General features: G+C 54.7%; 1 protein-coding gene across 1 annotated transcript in view; it reads left to right on the forward strand.

The window, feature by feature from the left end:
- Positions 1-6,654: 6,654 nt before the first annotated feature.
- The window catches only part of SHB (SH2 domain containing adaptor protein B), a 106,572-nt gene continuing 95,451 nt past the window's right edge, over positions 6,655-17,775 (forward strand). The window contains exon 1 of the mRNA XM_004580966.4: positions 6,655-7,785. Within this exon, the coding sequence (XP_004581023.2) occupies positions 7,075-7,785 (711 nt within the window). The 5' untranslated portion in view covers positions 6,655-7,074. The remainder of the gene's footprint in view (positions 7,786-17,775) is intronic.

Here is a 17,775-nt window from a genome sequence, read left to right on the forward strand (position 1 = left end):
GGATAGGGAGATGGAGGGATGTCAGTCAAAGGGTTTGGCTTTGCGGAATGAATGAGTCTTTATCATGAATAGCATTGCACTGTATACAGAACATTTCTGAGATATTTCAGTGCTGATACTACACACACACACAAAAGCAACTATGAGTACTATGAGTTTGGGGCAAAATTAATTGGCTAGAAATGACTGGAGAGGAGCCAGCTTTGTGGCATAGCAGGAGCACTGGTTCAAGTCCCAGCTGCTCCACTTCTGATTCAGCTCCCTCCTAATGGCCTGGGAAAGTAGCGGAGGATGGCCCAAGCACTTAAGCCCCTGCACCCACATAAGAGACCCAGAAGTTCCAGGCCCTTGGCTTTGGCTGAATCATTTTTGGTCATTTGAGGAGTGAGCCAGCAGATAGAAGAGCTCTCTCTCTAGGTCTCTGCTTCTCTCTCTCTAACACTGCCTTTAAAACAATTGATTTAAAGAAATCATTTCACTAGGCATGTGAATATCAAAACATGGTATACAGCTTAAATATCTGCTAATACCCATCTGTGTAACTATCCATATCCATGCATCTGTCCATGTCTGTACCTATCTCTACGAATCCTGCAAGTCTAACATGCTACCCGCTCCAGCTCAGCATCAGCAGTCAATGAACCCGAATCTGAACAGAGATGCCAAGTTGTGGCCCACAGCTCCTCTATCCAGCATGGCCTCCTCCACTCCTCGTCATTTATTCATTCCGCAAACAGCAGGTGCCTACCACCTGGCAGGCACTGCTGTGGACAGTGGGGACTTGCAGTGAACAAAAGGACCTTTCCCTACATGGGCCAGGGCAAAGACTAAACAAGAAACACAAAGAATTATGCAAAGGGGGTGGAGAAAAGGAGATGAGTGATGCTGAGTCACAGGACATGGAAAGGTAACAGGGAGGGTTATTGGGGGCTGCAGTGCTAGCCTCATGGATCACGTGATTCTCAACCGTGGCTTGAGAGAAGCCAAGGGTAAGCCTTGGGGATGCTGGGGGAGACGTTCTAGGTAGTACTGTCCAGGCTGTAAGGAAAAGATGTGTCTGGAGGGGCCCGGGGACTCTGCTGGAGGAGCAGAAAAGGGACCAGGTCCCAGAGGGACACTGTAGTCACTCTGGCCTTCACTAGAAGGGAGATGGGAATTTCAGCAGAGGGAAAACAGAATCAGACTCTTCTTTTCTTTAAGATTCTTATTGATTTATTTGAAAGTCAGAGCTCCAGAGACAGAAAATCTTCCATCTGCTGGTTTAATACCCCATAATGGGCCAGGCTGGAGTAAGGAGCCAGGAACTTCTTCCAGGTCTCCATATGGGTAGCCAGGGTCCAAACACTTGGGGTCATCCTCCACTGCTTTTTCTAGGTCATTATTAGCAGGGAGCTGGATCAGACATGGAGCAGCCAGGACATGAACTGGCACCCCTATAGGATGCCAGTGTTGTGGGCACAGGCTTTACCCGCTCTGCCACAACCCAAACTGGCACCCCTATAGGATGCCAGTGTTGTGGGCACAGGCTTTACTTGCTCTGCCACAACCCAAACTGGCCCCAATTGAATCCTTTCGGAAAAACATAATCTATCTGAGAGGATGAGAGACAGAGCTCCTATCTGCTGGTTCACACCTCCAAATGCCTGCACGACTGGGCTGGCCAACAGCAGGAAGAAGGAACTCAGTTCCAGCTTCCCCCACAGGCAAGCATTCACCACTGCTTCCCAGGGGCTACAATAGAGGCAGCCAGAGCTGGGAATCAAACCCAGACACTCCCAAAGGACACAAGCATCTTCATTGTGAGGTCAAATGTCTGCCTAGAAGCATTTTTAACAGGACCACTGGCTACTGTATTGAATTGGAAGTGGAAAAAGTGGGTATGAGATCCCGGCCATCAATCAGGCAGAGATAGAGTCAGTCCAGGGTGACAGCAGAGAAGCAAGCTGGAAGCATTTAGATTCTGCATCCTGCCTTCAGAGAGAGCACAAATGAGTGAGGTTTCTGATCTAGCATGTCAAGCAGCTAGAGCTCAATGCCTGCCCATCTACACGTCCAGCCCAGATTCCTGCCCTAGATTTTGTATCTACAGGTGGCTGATGCCAAGTCAACCAATATAACCCTTACTGTTCCCTTCAGTGTTACTACCCTTAGGAATGGGCTACCATCATTCACTGGTACTCCAAAGCCAGTGATGTGGGAATCAGGCAGAATCCAGCCTCCAAAACAACGCAGTGTAACGCAGGCTTCTGTTGTGGCACAGTGGCTTAAGCTACATGTCAGCATGCTGATTTGAGTCCCAGCTCTTCTACTTCCAATCCAGCTTCCTGCTAATATGTCAGGGAAGGGCAACAGAAGATGACCCAAGTAACTCGGGTCCCTGCCACCCACTTGGGAGACCTGGATGAGGTTTCTGGTTCTTGGCTTTGCCCTGGTTTAGCTCTGGCTGTTATGTGCCAAAATATGGAAGAGTCCTCTTTTTGTCTGCCATGCTGCCTTTCAAAATATAAACCTCTTAAGTCTTTTTTTAAGTTTTGCATATTCCAATGCCATTTATTCATTCAATAATTAAGGACAGAGTGCCTTCCATGCACTAAGTACTGTTCAAGACACCATATTAAGGTTTTTGAACAACTACAAGAGTGCACTGGCAGAGGGCACAGCACAAGCAAAGCAGTTAAAAGCCTGCTACATCTGCTCATGAAAGGCATCCTCCACAATGCCTCCCAAAGGAGTTTTATAAAATGTAAGGAGGGAAAAAATGAGACAGGGCCCAGAGCAGAGGTTCAATGGTTAAATTCTCACTTTGCAAGCACCAGGATCCCATATGGGAACCAGCTCATGCCCCAACTGTACCACTTCCCATCCAGCTCCCTGCTTGTGGCCTGGGAAAGCAGTTGAGGATGGCCCAAAGCCTTGGGACCCTGCACCCATGTGGGAGACCCGGAAGAAGCTCCTGGCTCCTGGCTTCAGATCAGCTCAGCTCTGGCCTTTGCAGTCATTTAGGGAATGAACCAGCAGATCATCTCTCCCTCTCCTCTCTCTTTCTCTCCTCTCTGTAAATCTGATCTGCTTTTCCAATAAAAATAAAACAAATCTTAAAAGAAGAAAGAGGTATTTGCTCTAATACCTGCAATTGCCTATAAGATAAAGCTCCATTCTCCCTACTTGGCACGTCACAACTGAGGGGCCATAGACCATTTTTCCTATGTGTCTCTTTAAACTACCATGTCGGGCCTGGCGGCGTAGCCTAGCGGCTAAAGTCCTCACCTTCAACGTGCCAGGATCCCATATGGGCGTTGGTTCTTATCCCGGCAGCTCCACTTTCCATCCAGCTCCCTGCTTGTGGCCTGGGAAAGCAGGCGAGGCTGACCCAAAGCTTTGGGATCCTGCACCTGTGTGGGAGACCTGGAGGAAGTTCCTGGTTCCTGGCTTCGGATCAGCACCGGCTGTTGCGCTCACTTGGGGAGTGAATCATCGGATGGAAGATCTTCCTCTCTGTCTCTCCTTCTCTCTGTATATCTGACTTTGTAATAAAAAAAAAATCTTTAAAATAAATAAATAAATAAACTACCATGTCATGGTTTCCTAAATTCTCAACTGCTCATCTCCTTCCTCAGTCACTGCTGCCAGCATGCACCTGTTTCTATGCCTTCACTTGTGTCCACGATCAGTTAAGCTGCCTTCCCATGTGCCTATGGCTCTTTGCCCCTTATTCTGGTCTGTGCTTCTCTTCTCTTGCCAGGCCATGCACAGGGATTGGTGAGAAACAGAATGGCCATGTCGACCATCTGCATCCCCTGGGGCCTGGCATACAAATGGGGCAGAGGAGGGGATACCAACCAAATTGAATGATGCTTCTGTAAAAAGATGTAGATGAGTCTGGTAGCTTGGCAGCCATCATTTGTCTGGGCCACAACAAATGACCCGGCCTGGCCTTCCTCCACACACAGTGGAAGGAGCTGCAGTCAGGAGCTGCCCAGGCCCTGTCCTTGGGGAACTGTTGGTCTAAAGCGAAAAGGTGAAACAACATGGAAAGAGAAGCAGGGCCATACCCAGCCCTTCTAACAAGAAATCAGTGTCAGGGCAGGCAGAAGAGCACCAAAGCAAAACTGCCAGAGATGACAGACATGGTCTGCAGCACCCCAGGGTGTCGGGTTAGCGATGTCAGGGGATGGGGGACCCATCCCAGCTGTGCCTCTGGTCCTCACTGCCTCAGTTTTCTCGCTCTGAAGTGGGCTGGTTGAGAAGAGTCTGTCCAGCTGAACACCCTCTATTGCTCTGACTCTCCCTGCATGACCCTGTCTCCCCCCAACCACTGGACACAACTGCTTCTGTGGCAGCTCCCTGAGGAAGACTTTTGGTGCCTTTTACCACAATGCTTTCTGCATCCGAGTCTTGGAACACAGGTCTCTTCAAGCTGCCCGACTATCTGTAGGCTGGGAAGAACCCAGAACAGCAGAGACGTGCAGGAGGTCAATGATAGAGCACTTGGAGGCTGCACAGATCCACAAGGACATGGGCAGCTCTGGGCATAGCCCTGTAGTGTGACAACAATTATGGCTTGCAAATTACACCTCAGCAGGGCCATCGCACAGGACAGCTGGCAGGTCTGATCCCAAGGCCTGCTCAAAGTTGTGGGGGGAGAATAGGGTTGTTAAAAACAAAACACAATTTTTCTCCCTAAACCTTTGTTTGGGAAACACAGAGGTAATGTTTTTTCATATAAACCGCACGTGGCACGTCACCGCAAAGGACCAGTGCCAGCACCTTTCTCCTGGGCCTAGCCAGGGAGTGGGGAAGGGAGGGAACGGAAGACCTGTGTCTGGACCGAAGGCGGGGCTTAAGACAAGGAAGTCCTGGTCTTTCAGGTTTTCTGCTGGGGCCTCCCCACATACAGGATAATTAAGTGCTGGTGCAGCAGAGGAGTGACTTAATGGGTAATTTGAGATATTTAAGTCTAGGGATACCCAAAATAAACATCTTAGCTAGGTCAGCTTTAGGTCTCCTCCCCATTTCTTCAGACACAGTATACACACACACACACACACACACACACACACACCTACCTCTTAAATGATTTCCTTGAACTACTAAATAAATAGACTTGTATTTACTTCGGCAAGGACAGGCTGAGTCACCGGTGCTGTTTTCTGTGACTGTGAGGGTCTCAGGATGCCAGGATGGTTTGCAAAATCCACAGTCCAGTCTGACCAGCTGGCTTGAGTGGCAGGCAGTCCTGCTTTCAGCAAGTGGCTCCGTGGTGCCAGCACAGCCCTCAGACACCCATCCAGGGCACACAGATGGTAAACACAGGGCACCTAACTGGGCTACGGTTTTAGAAGTCAACATTTTTAGATCCTCAGACACCCACACTTTGGGGGCCTGCCCCAGCGGGAATCACAGTGGCATTCAGCTCCTGGCAGCCACATATCCTATCAGCATGGAGCATGAGGCCTGCCATGGGTGTTGACCTTGGGAGTTGCTACACTCAGCAACCTCCACCTCCTCCTTCAGCCTTTTGTAAGTACCCGCGAAAGTCACCAAAAAAAAACCAGACTAAACACGGAATGGCACTAGCATGGCGCCAGCACCCTCAAGACTTGGAACCCAAGTCCACCTCCATGAGCGTCCTCTGGGCCTCGTTTCTCCACGTGGTTGACCCGGAGTCCAGCCACCGCCTACTACCTCATTAAAGGCTCCCATAGCCTCGCTCTGCCAGGTTGGCAGGGAACCCGGGTTAAAGGGCCGACTTCCTCAGGGGTGAAAAGGTAAGAAAACATTCCGACCGCCCCCCTAGTCCTGCTTTCCGATTGGTGCCCCGTGCAGCCGCCGCCGCCTATCCCGGCCGCATCCGTCATCTGGGTTGCTAATCCATCTCTATTAGCATAAATTTCTCCAAAGACCAGGCGCACGGGGGGCTGAACCGGAGTCTCTGTCCCTTTAAGAAAGGGGGGTGACACACAGCCACTCTGTCCCTTAGGGCGCTCCGCAGCGCATTTCCTCAGCACGCACCGGCGTCGCGAACTAGACAGGTCCAGCGTTCATCCGCCCCTGCCGCTCAACTCCATTCTTGGAGACCCCCTCCGACCCCGCTGAGGGGGAGGGGGACACAGCGCTTCCAGTCCCGGGGCTGGGGGACTGCGGACTGGCACGGCCGCGGCGCGCTGCAGGCGCACCCCGGATCCCTCTCACCCGAGGCGGAGCTGTTCGCGCTGCGGGACCCCAACGCGCCTACTGGCACGACCCGGGGGCTGGCGCCGGGACAGCCGCGGGAGGTGGCGCGTGCTGGAGCGGACCCGGGCGCCCCGAGGGCGGCGCTCCGGCTCGCGGGCTGGAGGCGGGGCCGGGCCTGCGGGGGCGGGCCGGCGAGGCGGGGCGCGCGGGCCCGGGGAGGGCGGGGCGGCGGCGCGGGGCGGGCGCTGGCCGCCCGAGTGTCACACACGCGGCGGCTTGGGAGGCGGCGGCAGCGGCAGGCGACAGGCGCCGCCGGGACGGGCACCGGGGCACGGGCGCGCGAGCTCCGGGCGGTCGCCGCTGCCTCCTTCTCACGGCTCGCTCGTTCTCTTCTAAGCTCGCTTTTCTCGTTAGCTGAGAGGGCCGAGCTCTCGCTCGCGCTTTCGGGAAGGAGGCAAAGGAAGGGTGGTGGTGGGGGGTGTGCTGAGGACGCCAAGTTCCCCCGCAGCAGCAGCCGATCCCCTGCCGCGGCGGAGGCTGCGGCTCCGACGGGACCAGGAGCGCGCGTGGCGGCGGGGCGCACGGCCAGAGCGCGGGGGGCGTCCGGGCCTTCCCGTTCTCGGCGAAGCGGAGGGCCGGGACCCCATGAGACGCGCCCGCGAGGGGCGCGAGATCCGAAGCCCGGGCGGCGCGCGGCGGAGGGCGGTGCTGCAGCTGCCGGAGCCCGAGAGCTGCCGGCAGGCGGCGGCGAGAAGTTGAACTTGGCGTCTGGAGCGGGCGCCCCGGACGCCCCGCGCCGGGGGGCCGGGGCGCCGAGGGACCTGGGCGGCAGCGCTGCCCTCCGAATGGCCGCGGCAGCGGACCCGGCACCCGCGCCGCGGCCCTAGGCGGCCTCTCGCCATGGCCAAGTGGCTGAACAAGTACTTCAGCCTGGGCAGCAGCAAAACCAAGAGCCCCCCACAGCCGCCGCGGCCGGACTACCGAGAGCAGCGGCGCCGGGGCGAGCGGCCCTCGCAACCCCCGCAGGCCGTGCCGCAAACGGCCTCGGCGTCCTGCGGTCCGGCCGCCGCCTCTTGCTTCTCAGCCTCGTCGGGCTCGCTGCCCGACGACAGCGGCAGCACGAGCGACCTTATTCGCGCCTACCGCGCACAGAAGGAGCGCGACTTCGAGGACCCCTACAACGGGCCGGGCTCGTCGCTGCGCAAACTGCGCGCCATGTGCCGCCTGGACTACTGCGGCGGCGGCGGCGGGGAGCCAGGTGGGGGCCAACGCGCCTTCTCCGCCTCGTCCGCGTCGGGCGCCGCGGGCTGCTGCTGCGCCTCCTCCGGCGCCGGCGCCGCCGCGTCTTCGTCGTCGTCCTCCGGCTCCCCGCACCTCTACCGGAGCAGCAGCGAGCGGCGGCCAGCCACGCCGGCCGAGGTGCGGTACATCTCCCCCAAGCACCGGCTCATCAAAGTGGAGAGCGCCGCGGGCGGCGGCGCGGGGGACCCTGCGGGGGGCGCCTGCTCCGGCGGCCGCACCTGGAGCCCGACGGCTTGCGGAGGCAAGAAGCTGCTCAACAAGTGCGCCGCCGCGGCCGCGGAGGAGAGCGGAGCCGGCAAGAAAGACAAGGTAAGACGCTACGTGGGCTCGCCCCCCACCAGCGGCTGCTGCTGCTGCTGCGCGCGGGGAACGCGAATCCACACCTCCACGTCGGACTAGGACTCGCGTGCCCTCAGATTGTCCCGTTTGAGTCCACAGCCCAAGAGGGCGCCTGGTTCAGGGCGCCTTGCTGGAAGTACTAGGACTCTGCGCGCCGGTTGAGTCGTAATCCGACCTGTCACCGACTTAGAAGGCGTTTACTCTGGTGTGCTTCTGCCCCCGACCCCACACACGCATTTGAATGGGAACCACCAGAGCTGGCTAAGCACTCGCCTATTTTGCACAGCTTTCTCTGTAGCACTGACTTTAAATCTCTGTCATTCCCTCTTAACTGCCCCCGTCCTGCCTCCCACCTCCCACCCCTGTGCCAGCTTCCAAATCCGGACGACCCTTTGTACTAAAGAGCTGCCGCGGAAACCCCCGTGTTAGAGCACTACACGCCTGCACTCTTGGGGGTCCTCCTGCCATCCTCATCCTTCCTGGCTCCACCCCCACCGCCCTGCCCTAGGCTGAGGGCACCTTGTGACATCAGTCTGCCCAAGTAGCAGCCCGTCTTGACCCCTCCTTTGAAGCAGGCATGTTAATTGCAGCCGGGCTCCACTCCCGTCACACGTCCCTCCCTCCTCCTTTCACACTCTAGGGACGTCCTCCCTTCCTCCATAAAATAATACTTGTTCTGTCTACTTCTGGTGGAAGGCAGTGTTTTGATTAAATCTGAGGCCCAGTGGGAGCAACGGGCGCTTAGGGCAGGGTTGCGTGGCTGTGAGCCCACTGCCTCTCTTGTTCTCCCAACATTCTTCTCCCCGAGGTAAACTTGGGCTCAGGCCTGGCTTGGGGGAGACCGATTGAAGAGTCTGGACTCTTTTTAGGTCTGGGTGATAGGAGGAAAGCAGGCTCCTACCTGCCAGCTGGTGCTTGGAAAGGGATCCCTTTTTTTGTTTTCCAGTAGGGAGGAGTAAGAGGGTACCTCTCCTCTGTGTGCTCTTTTCCAGTAGGGAGGAGTAAGAGGGTACCCCTCCTCTGTGTGCTCTGGGTCCCCACTCCCTACAGAGACCCTAGGGGACCCTTCCCATTGGTCTGCCAAGGGTGGCATGGACCACCTGCACCTCTCTCCCAGGAACCAGTTTAGGGGAAACCTGTCTGTAATTTCCTAGCCCAGAATGCCATGCCTCCATGACAAGGGAACTAGGAGCCAGGTGGCCACTCAGAAGCTGCCCAAGAGAGGGGACAGATTCCCTGGGAGCTGCTGGGCCTGTACTGAGGTACCAAGAGGCTCTTGGCAGTCTTGGGAATGGCCCAGGAGCTGTTTGTCATAGGGACTGGGGAAGCCTGGACCTCTCCCTTGCAGCCCCTCCACCTTTGTTTCCCATGACCACCCCAGACCAGGAGCCAGAACTCTGTGCCCACCTCCAAAGGTTCGGCTGGTTCCCAGAAGGCATCCTTCACAGCTTTGAGAACTTCAGTACATTTTACCCCCAAAGTTGCAACCAAAACTGTTTGGCATCCAGTGTGTTTTATGGTTAGAATGTTAAGTGCACGGAGGACTTGGCTTAAGTCCATCACCAGATATTTCTTGTGGATATTCTGGGTCCCTTGCCCTGCCAGTTGCTACTAGAGCAGGGCCTCTGGCTGAGGTGACCTGTGTGATGAATGCTGGGACAGAGGCCGCTGTGTGCTAGAATGGGTGAAACAGTGTTCCTTCAAGTGGTGCCTCACCAAGAAAGTGCTCATGACCGCAGAAGTCGAGGTCAATGACTTGAGGGGGAAGACCTTGTGTGAAAGGCAGCTTTAGAATGAGGGGTGGGTGTACACTTCAGGGGTGGGGCCATTGTCTTAGAAAAGGGGTGCTCACCAGGGGTGGCTGCAAGAGAGAGCCTGTGGCTTCAAGAAGCACAGGTGCAGGCCACAGTGTGTGGAATGGGTGGGGTAGAGGGGCAGCAGGCCTGAGTGAAGGAGGCACTTGTTTAGCAGAGAGTGGTGGAAAGGGATTTGGCTTGGCTGGAATGGTGTATCATTGACCCTGTGTGGGTGCTGGGGGCAAATGGAACTGAGAGTTGGCCTTCTCACAAGTTCCCAGAGACTCTTGGCTGCTGATCTTGCACCGTACTTTAAGCAATGTAGTGGAGACTTCTGGCTCCTCGCCCTGGGACTTTTGTAATGTCAGAAGGTCACTTGGGATGCAGAGGCTGTTGCTGCCCTATCTCTGTCCTCTGTGTGTGGCCACCTCCAGATCCTGGGCCGGTCATCCCCTGTCCATCCTCACTGCATGCAGTCTGGAGGGAGTCTACTCTTGACGGGATTTCCAGCCAGGAAGACCAGGCCTACTGCAGCTCCAGTCCTGACCCTGCCCCTCACCCATGGATGCAGGGGCACCTGCTCCCAGCATTCCACTTGGGCTGCAGCCCAGCCTGCTTTGATGAGGTGTGCGGTAAGAGTCCCAGACTCTTAAGTTCTGTGTTAAATGCCTGCGTGCCAGGCCCCTTGTGTGTGTGGTTTTGGGCATCTTTTAATTTTTTGTCTTTTTTTCTTTTTCAATGAATGAATTATTTGAAAGAGTAACAGAGCAAGAGGTCGCCATCTTCCATCCTCCGTACACTCCCTAAGTGCCCATAATGGCCAGGGCTGAGCTAGGCCGGAATCAGGGAGCAGGAACCCAGGTCCTGGGGCCAGTTTCTGCTTCCTCACAGATGCAACAGCAGGAAGGTAGGCCGGGGAAGGAGGTGGGACTGGATCCCAGGCCTGCCATCTGGGCTGCAGGTATTTTGGTAACTTGTTTCCTGGTGTTTCTGCCTTGAGAATCTGGGGTAAGAGCTGGACCCAGAGACACAGGTGGGGTTCCAAGGAGGGGCTGCAGAAGGCTTTCCTTGTCACAGTAAGCATGTGTGTATGTGGAAGGGTAGTAGGTGTGTGTACACATGAATAGAAGACTGCAGTGTGGGCCGTGTGCTCACAGATCAGAGCTTTTACGCTATGGATGGCCTTGCTTGGGGATGGCTGTGAAGTGGGGTCCCAACTTTGGCCCCATATGGGGTGCTCTTAAAAATTGGGGTGCAAGAGAAGAATGTGCTCAGAGCCATAGCCGAGGACATTCCTCCCCAGAAACAGCTGCCCTCCTCATCCAGGGGCTTGGGCTGGGAGTTAGGGGAGCGATCTGTGCAGTGCAAGGACAAGGTGGAGAGTACCCCCAGTTGCTCGGTAGAGAAAGGGACATTGCAACAGGGTCTAGAATACCTTTCGTTCAAGTTGTGCTTTATAGGAAAAACTTGGTAGTCCTTTTCTGCTCCCATTCCCAGCTCTAACACCCCATCTTTACTCCCTCAGCCAGGTCTTGTCCAGTTGGGTTTTCTGCTGAAATCTTGCTGCTTTTTTTTTTTTTTTTAATCATAATTAAATAAAGCCTGACATCAGTTTTCCCCAGGGGTTTAAACACATGCTAATGTGCACCGACACTTTTTATTTTGTCAGCATCCACAGCATGGAGTTAAATAACACGTCTCCCAGAGTTACAGAATAAATAATAGCATGGCTAACTTTTTCTGTTTTTGAGCATCCAGCAGTTTGGGAGCTGTCTGGTACACGGGAATTCAGAGAGGCATACTTGACAGCCAGTGTTCCAGGGAAGAAGTAGGGGTAGTCGGCGCTCTGGACCTGTAATGCTACATCTGCAGATTCAGGCGACCATGGGGCAGAATATATATTTTTGGTGGGAGGGAAAGGGGAAGTATGTCTGGATGGAACACAAGGGCTGACTTTTCTGGATTGCTGGCTCTGTAAACAATCCAGTACAGCAGTTATTTACATAACATTTATACCGTAAGAAGGATTTAAAGTCATTTAGAGTATGCAATTTAGAGAAAGTATATAGGAAGATGGGTGCAGGTTATATGTAAATATTGATATCCTGGACTCGGATTTGAGTGTCCATGGGGAGTCGCAGACCCAGTCCCCTGTGGATTCTGAGGGGTAACCAGACTAGCTTCACTCAAGGCTGTTCAGAGAGACAGGTGCAGCCAGAGACTGGGGGGATTGCAGCTTGCTGAGGGCTAGAGCCCAGGAGTACACAGCAGGCTGTGAGCCACCTGCATACTGGGAAGCCCAGGAGGGCTTCTTGGAGCAGGCAACCTCTGCTGACTCTGCAAGGATGAATGGGAATCAGATCACTAGCCATGACTCCCTGCATGTGCCCCCCACCCCGGAAGCCTAGAGGCTCAGTGGGGCAGGGACAGAATGGCGAATGGAGCCTATCCGGGGAAGAAAGTGTTCCCCTGCATGCCCAGTTGCCAGAACTTTTGACTTGCCTTTTGCTCGTTTTCAGAGAAGAGCACTGGTGTCCTGTGGGGGCTTGCTGGAAGCCAGAGTCAGACAGGAGAGTTCAGTCATTCCTGTTTGGTTAACAGCTGCAATCTCCAACTCTGACAGTGTCCTTGACGGTAGAGGCAAGGGCCAGACCCAGACCTGGTCCATCGCTGCTGTTTGGCTTGGGTCCTTTCTGCCTTTGCTGTCTCCCATGCCTTGGAAGCCAATGGGAGACATGCTACAGACAAGCTCCAGGGCTCCCTGGGAGGGACAAAAGGCTTCCTGCTCCCCACAGGCTGTTTCAGCTGTAGCTGCTGAACAAATCACCCCAAACTCTCTTCTTGCCAGCCAATATCTGTAAACTTTCCTTAAAGGGCCAATGAGTAAATAGCTTCAGGCTTGCCGGTCCTAGGCTCCGCTATCACTGCTCTGCAGCGCAGGCCTTGTCACAGGGAGACAGTGCAGAGATGAGGGGAGATAGCTGCCGTGCAGTGGGACTTCGCTCACAAGATCAGACAGCTGACCTGTGGGCAGATCACAGCCCTGGATGGAGCCTGCACCTCTTGAATGGTTGTTCTGGTCTCAGCTGGGCTTGCTTGCTGACGTGCATGGGGCTGCCTTCCATGTTTGGTTGGCTGGTTTAGGATGGCCTTGGGCTGTGACAGTGCAACTCTGAGTGGAGCCTCATTTTCCAGCTCGTGACCCTATGGGTGGTGGCCTATGGTTACAAGACGGTGGAAATGCCTGAGGTTCTTTGACGTTGGAGCCCAGTACACAGGGGTCCCTTTTCCTGCATCGTTACCTAAAGCGGGTCACAAGATCGGCCGAAGTCGGGAAAGGTCTGGTTACAGGAGCAAAGAGCAGGCATCCAGGCAGCTGCCCACGGCCTCGGTGCTGTCTGCCTGCTACAAGGGGCACAAAAGCTGGAGATGAGTATTCTGAAATAACTATGTATGCATAAGGTTCAAAGTTTCTCATACCAAAATAATTTTTTTAGATTTATTATTTAAAAAGCAGTTATAGCAAAAAATAGAGATCTTTTATCCACTGACTTACTCCCCAAATGGCTGAAAGGACTAGAGCTGATTCAGGCCAAAACCAGGAACCAGGAACTCCATCCGGGTTTTCCACATGGTTGGCAGGGCCTCAAATGTTTGGGCCATCTGCCATTGCTTTTCTCAGGCATATTAGCTGGGAGCTAGATCAGAGATGCCAGGGCCAGAACTGGTGCCTGTGTAGGGTGCTGGCATTGCAGGCTGATGGCTTCACTGGTCACTTAAACAAAATGTTTTTAAGAAAAATATTTATATACTTCTTCATTTGAAAGGCCAAGTTACAGAGAGAAAGAAGGAGAGGTACACACAAACACACAGATCTCCCATCTGCTGGTTCATTCCCCTAGACCACCATGACAGCCAGGGCTGGGCCAGATTGAAGCCAGGAGCTTCTTCTATGTCTCTCACCTGGGTTTGGGGGCCCAGTCACTTGGGCTGCCTACTACTGCTTTGCCAGAGAGTGGAGCAGCCAGGACTCTAACCAGCACTCCCATATGGGATGGTAGGTTCACAGGCAGCAGCTTTAGCCAGTTCACCATAAACATGGACCCCCCCAAAATAAACTTTTAATCCATTCTTGCACAAGCTTTTGAAGGTTCTCTCCTATCCACCCCCTTTGGCAGGTAAAGAAACCAAGGCTTAGAAATGTGAATGGCCTGCCAGAGTACGGAGCAAGGGTTATACCGGGCAGCCTGAACACAGAGCACACGTGCCTCATCCTGATGATTCCCACCATTGAAAGGGAGCGTGCAGGCTCTAGGGGTGCAGCAAGGTGGGTCCCTCTGCCCTGATAATCCCCCTCCAGTCTGGGCCATGGCAGTTGAAGCAGAACTGGAGTCATTTTATAGAGAAATTCCACACACAGAACTGGCACCTCCCAAGGGACTGCTGCATAGACCACATCTCTTGTAACTGTCACGTCTTCTCCTTCTAACACCAAGTGTCCCTGCCATCTAAGGACTGGCAGGTGTGTGTGTGTGCATGTCTGCTCCAGGGGCTAATATGGATGATGCCTCAACCCTCAGCCACAAGGAGCTTGAGTTTTCTCCAGGGAGATCAGATGGCTCCTCCGTCTAATACAACATCTCAGAACATGGCTGATGACCCCAGGCCTTGACTGTACCACACACACACAACAGAACCTGTGCCCACCCTCTTCCTGCGTCCTGTGACTTACCCCAAAGGTCAGCTCTCAAGAACAAATGTGCAGCAGGTATGACTTCCTCCCATCCCTCAGCTAAGCCACACCTGCTCATGGTCAGACACTTCCTCCTGTGCGGAGTTGAACTTGGCGTAGGGACAGCCAGGAAGTCATGGCCTGTGGGACAGTGGCAGCTCAGCAGGTTCATGTGCAGCAGAGCTGGGATGTCATGCTAGGGGAAGTGGGGAGGGGTGGTTTGTGTGTGTGTGCGCGTGCTCACATTACCTGGAAAGCAGAAACAGGCTGCAGTGGCCTGTGCCTTTGGAGCATCTCTGGCCTGTGTTGATTGAGCAAGTGCTGTGCACAGGCTGCTGTCAGGAGCCATGTGGACGCAGGGATGGGCCAGGTGCTGAGAGGTGTCTACCCTGAAGGGGCTTATCTTCTGGCACACATTGAAGTGAGCCACCAGATCTGCAGGACTCAGACAGAACTTGTTAGTCAACCCAGTGGCACGGGTCAGCTGAGGATTGACCTGGCATAGAGGCTGTTCCAGGCAGGATCTTGATTGCACTGACCTGGAGAAGGCAGGAAATCGTGGGGGGCGGGGAGGGGTTTGTTTTAGCTCAAGGAAGTAGGGAAGGCTTCTTGGAGGAGAAAAGGCACTTGAATCAAGGGACCATCCACAGTAATCATGGTAGCATTGCTCTCAACCAAGTGCTGCCCCATGTCACTCACTTCTCACAGTCTTTTGAGTTAGGTGTTGTTATTGTTCTCATTGATACATGTGAGAAAACTAAGACATAGAAAGTTTATAAACTTGTCCAAGGTCACACAGCCAGAGATGACAGAGGTAGGATTTGAGAGGCCAGATCTAGAGCTGGGTCATCTTTATTTGAAAGGCAGAGTTAGAGAAAAGTAGGGAGAGAAGAGGGAGACATATTTGTGTACACAGAGAGAGAGAGATCTTGCATCAGCTGGGCCTGTCTGCAGCCAGGAGCATCTTCCAGGTCTCCCACAGGGGTATAAGAGCAAATACGTGGACCACCCTCTGCTTTTTTCCCCAGGCATGTTAGCAGGGAGCTGGATCAGAAGTGGAGCAGGCAGTGTCCCAATGTGGTACGCTGGTGTTGTAGGCTGTACCTTCTTCCCCTGCTGCAACACAACAGTACCCCACCCCACCCCTGCTGCCCCAGAGTCTGGTCTTCTGACTGCCAGATGGTACCACCTCCGGCTGCCCAGACTCATGCCTGAAGGTTCCACGGCTTGCGTGAGGCTTGACTTCATCTTTGGGAGAGACCTCCATTGCCACAGTGTGAGTGACTGACTTTTACAGCCAGTGTCCCAAATGACTGCTCCCCGGCTGCAGCCCATCGCTGGCCCCTGAAACGCCCCCTTCCGCACCCACAACAGCAGAGGCTTGGTGGATAGGAGGTGGGGAGGAGGAGGGAGTGGGCCCCGCCACACTGCTGGTCCCGCTGCAGCTGGCAGCCTGCCTCTCCACATCAGCCCCTGCGTGTCGAGTTCCTCAGCGCTGGGGTGGTATGAGGTGGCTCGACCAGCACGTCGGATACAGGAAGAGTGACAGCCTGATTGATTTCCGTCTCTCTCTGTGTTTTGATTCTGGAACACTTGGCCCAGACGATTAAGGAACTTCAGCCGAGGTCCCTGCTTCCACAGTGGAATTTTTCCTCTTCCTGTTTGGTATTTTCCAGTAATATTTCTATTAATGTTTCACTTTCAGAGGCATTTGCTTCCTGAGCATTTGGGCTTTCTCACTTGCCAGCGCCTTCCTCTCAATCACTCAGTTCCTGTCCATTTTCTCTGAGGGGATCTCTCTGGATTTCCCATTAGGCAGCAAGGAAGGATCTGGGAGGTGGATCCAGGGACTCAGAGAGAGTTAGAGGCGGAGCCCAGGAATGACTCAGCCAGTGTTTTCCAAGCAGCCCTGCAGAGTAATGGTCAGGATGGGGCTCCAGGAGAATCCTGCCTTCCTCCTAACTGGAGGGGTTGGGAGAATGGGGAGAGCAGGGTGGGCCATCCCTGAGCCATGACCCACAAGTCGGACCTAAAATCCTTGGCTGCACCGCAGGGGCTCATGCCCAGCCCCTTGTCCTGATTTCCTCATGTATCACTGCCATGCAAGTTATTGCTCTAATCAAGGGCTGGGACCCTAACAGGGAGCAAGGGCAGAACCTCCCATGCTCTCCTGAACACAAGGCCAGTTGTTTGGGGCCAGGCATGTGGGGGAGAAGTCAGGCCCATTACAGGGCAGGGTAGGGGCTGCTCTACATAGCAGCTGGGCTACATAGGGCTGGCCGAGGGACTTAGGGGCAGGGTCACACAGTGGCTTCTGGAGAAGAGTATTCCAGACAGAGCAAGCACCAGGCCTGGGAGGTTCAGGGAACAGCAGCGCAAGACTAAGCATAAGTGAGTGAGGAAGTGAGCTGAGCAGGTGCTGGGGCAGGTGAGGCTGGAGGGCCTGGCCCCAGGGCACCGGAGGAGCCAGCTCTCTCCCTGTGGCTCAGAGCCGGCTGGCCCCAGGGTTAGCAGGCTGTGTCTTGGGTTTAGCTGCCTAAGGGAGGATGGGGTGAAGGGGATAAGACCCCTTGAGCCCAGCTGAGAGCAGGTACCAAAAGGAGCCCAGGTGGGAAAGTGTCATCAGACAAGGACTACAGGCTTCTCTGACGATTGCAATGTAAGAAAGTATTGCTGGGGGTGGCCATTGACAGGGTGGGGAAGCTTCTAAAGGGGCAGCTGCAACTCTGCAGAGGGGGTCAGTTAAGCGACTGAGTCCTGGGGACACAGGGTGGGATGCACTGAGGGGATGGGTGGCCCCAGATCCCCAGGGGTTCAGGAGAAGAAGTGAGCAAGGAAGGGCAGGTCCAGAGGGAGGCACAGACTGGGCGCCCCAGGCAGAAGGAATCTGGTCCACAGCACTTGGGTGGAGCAATTGTTGTTCTGTGCACTCATTGTGGCCAGAGCTTTGGGCCTGCTGTGGTGCTGCAGCTGCAGGTGATGGAGAAAGGGAGCAGGAGTGGAGTGTTGCATGGCTGAGCCAGGCACCTGGGGAAGGGGAAGTGAGCACACCACTGCCCGAGTGATGGTGGTGTATCGCTGCCCGCTTGTTGGGGTTCATCTGTATGCGGCACACAGAGCTGTGAGGGGTGGAACCCCCCCAAAGCTTCTCCAGGCTGTGGTGAAACTAAATGTGAAAATGCGTAGGAGCTGGGGACGATGGGACTTCACTGTTTTGTAGAGCATGCGTGCCCTGAGAGCCAGATAGCCCTGTAATCCCTCCAGTGCATTCCACAGCCATGCATGTGATGTGGGGACTGTGGGGCATTTGTGGAATGACACAGCCCCTCACCTGCCATCCTGCATGGTGCTGGTGCCAGGTGGTCATGCACCGAGCCTGCTTTCTCCTGGGCAGGGTGAGCTTAGATTTAGGGATGTATTTCAGTGTTTATC

The sequence above is a fragment of the Ochotona princeps genome, chromosome 14, assembly GCF_030435755.1.
Source record: "Ochotona princeps isolate mOchPri1 chromosome 14, mOchPri1.hap1, whole genome shotgun sequence".
In the NCBI taxonomy this organism is placed as follows: domain Eukaryota; kingdom Metazoa; phylum Chordata; class Mammalia; order Lagomorpha; family Ochotonidae; genus Ochotona; species Ochotona princeps.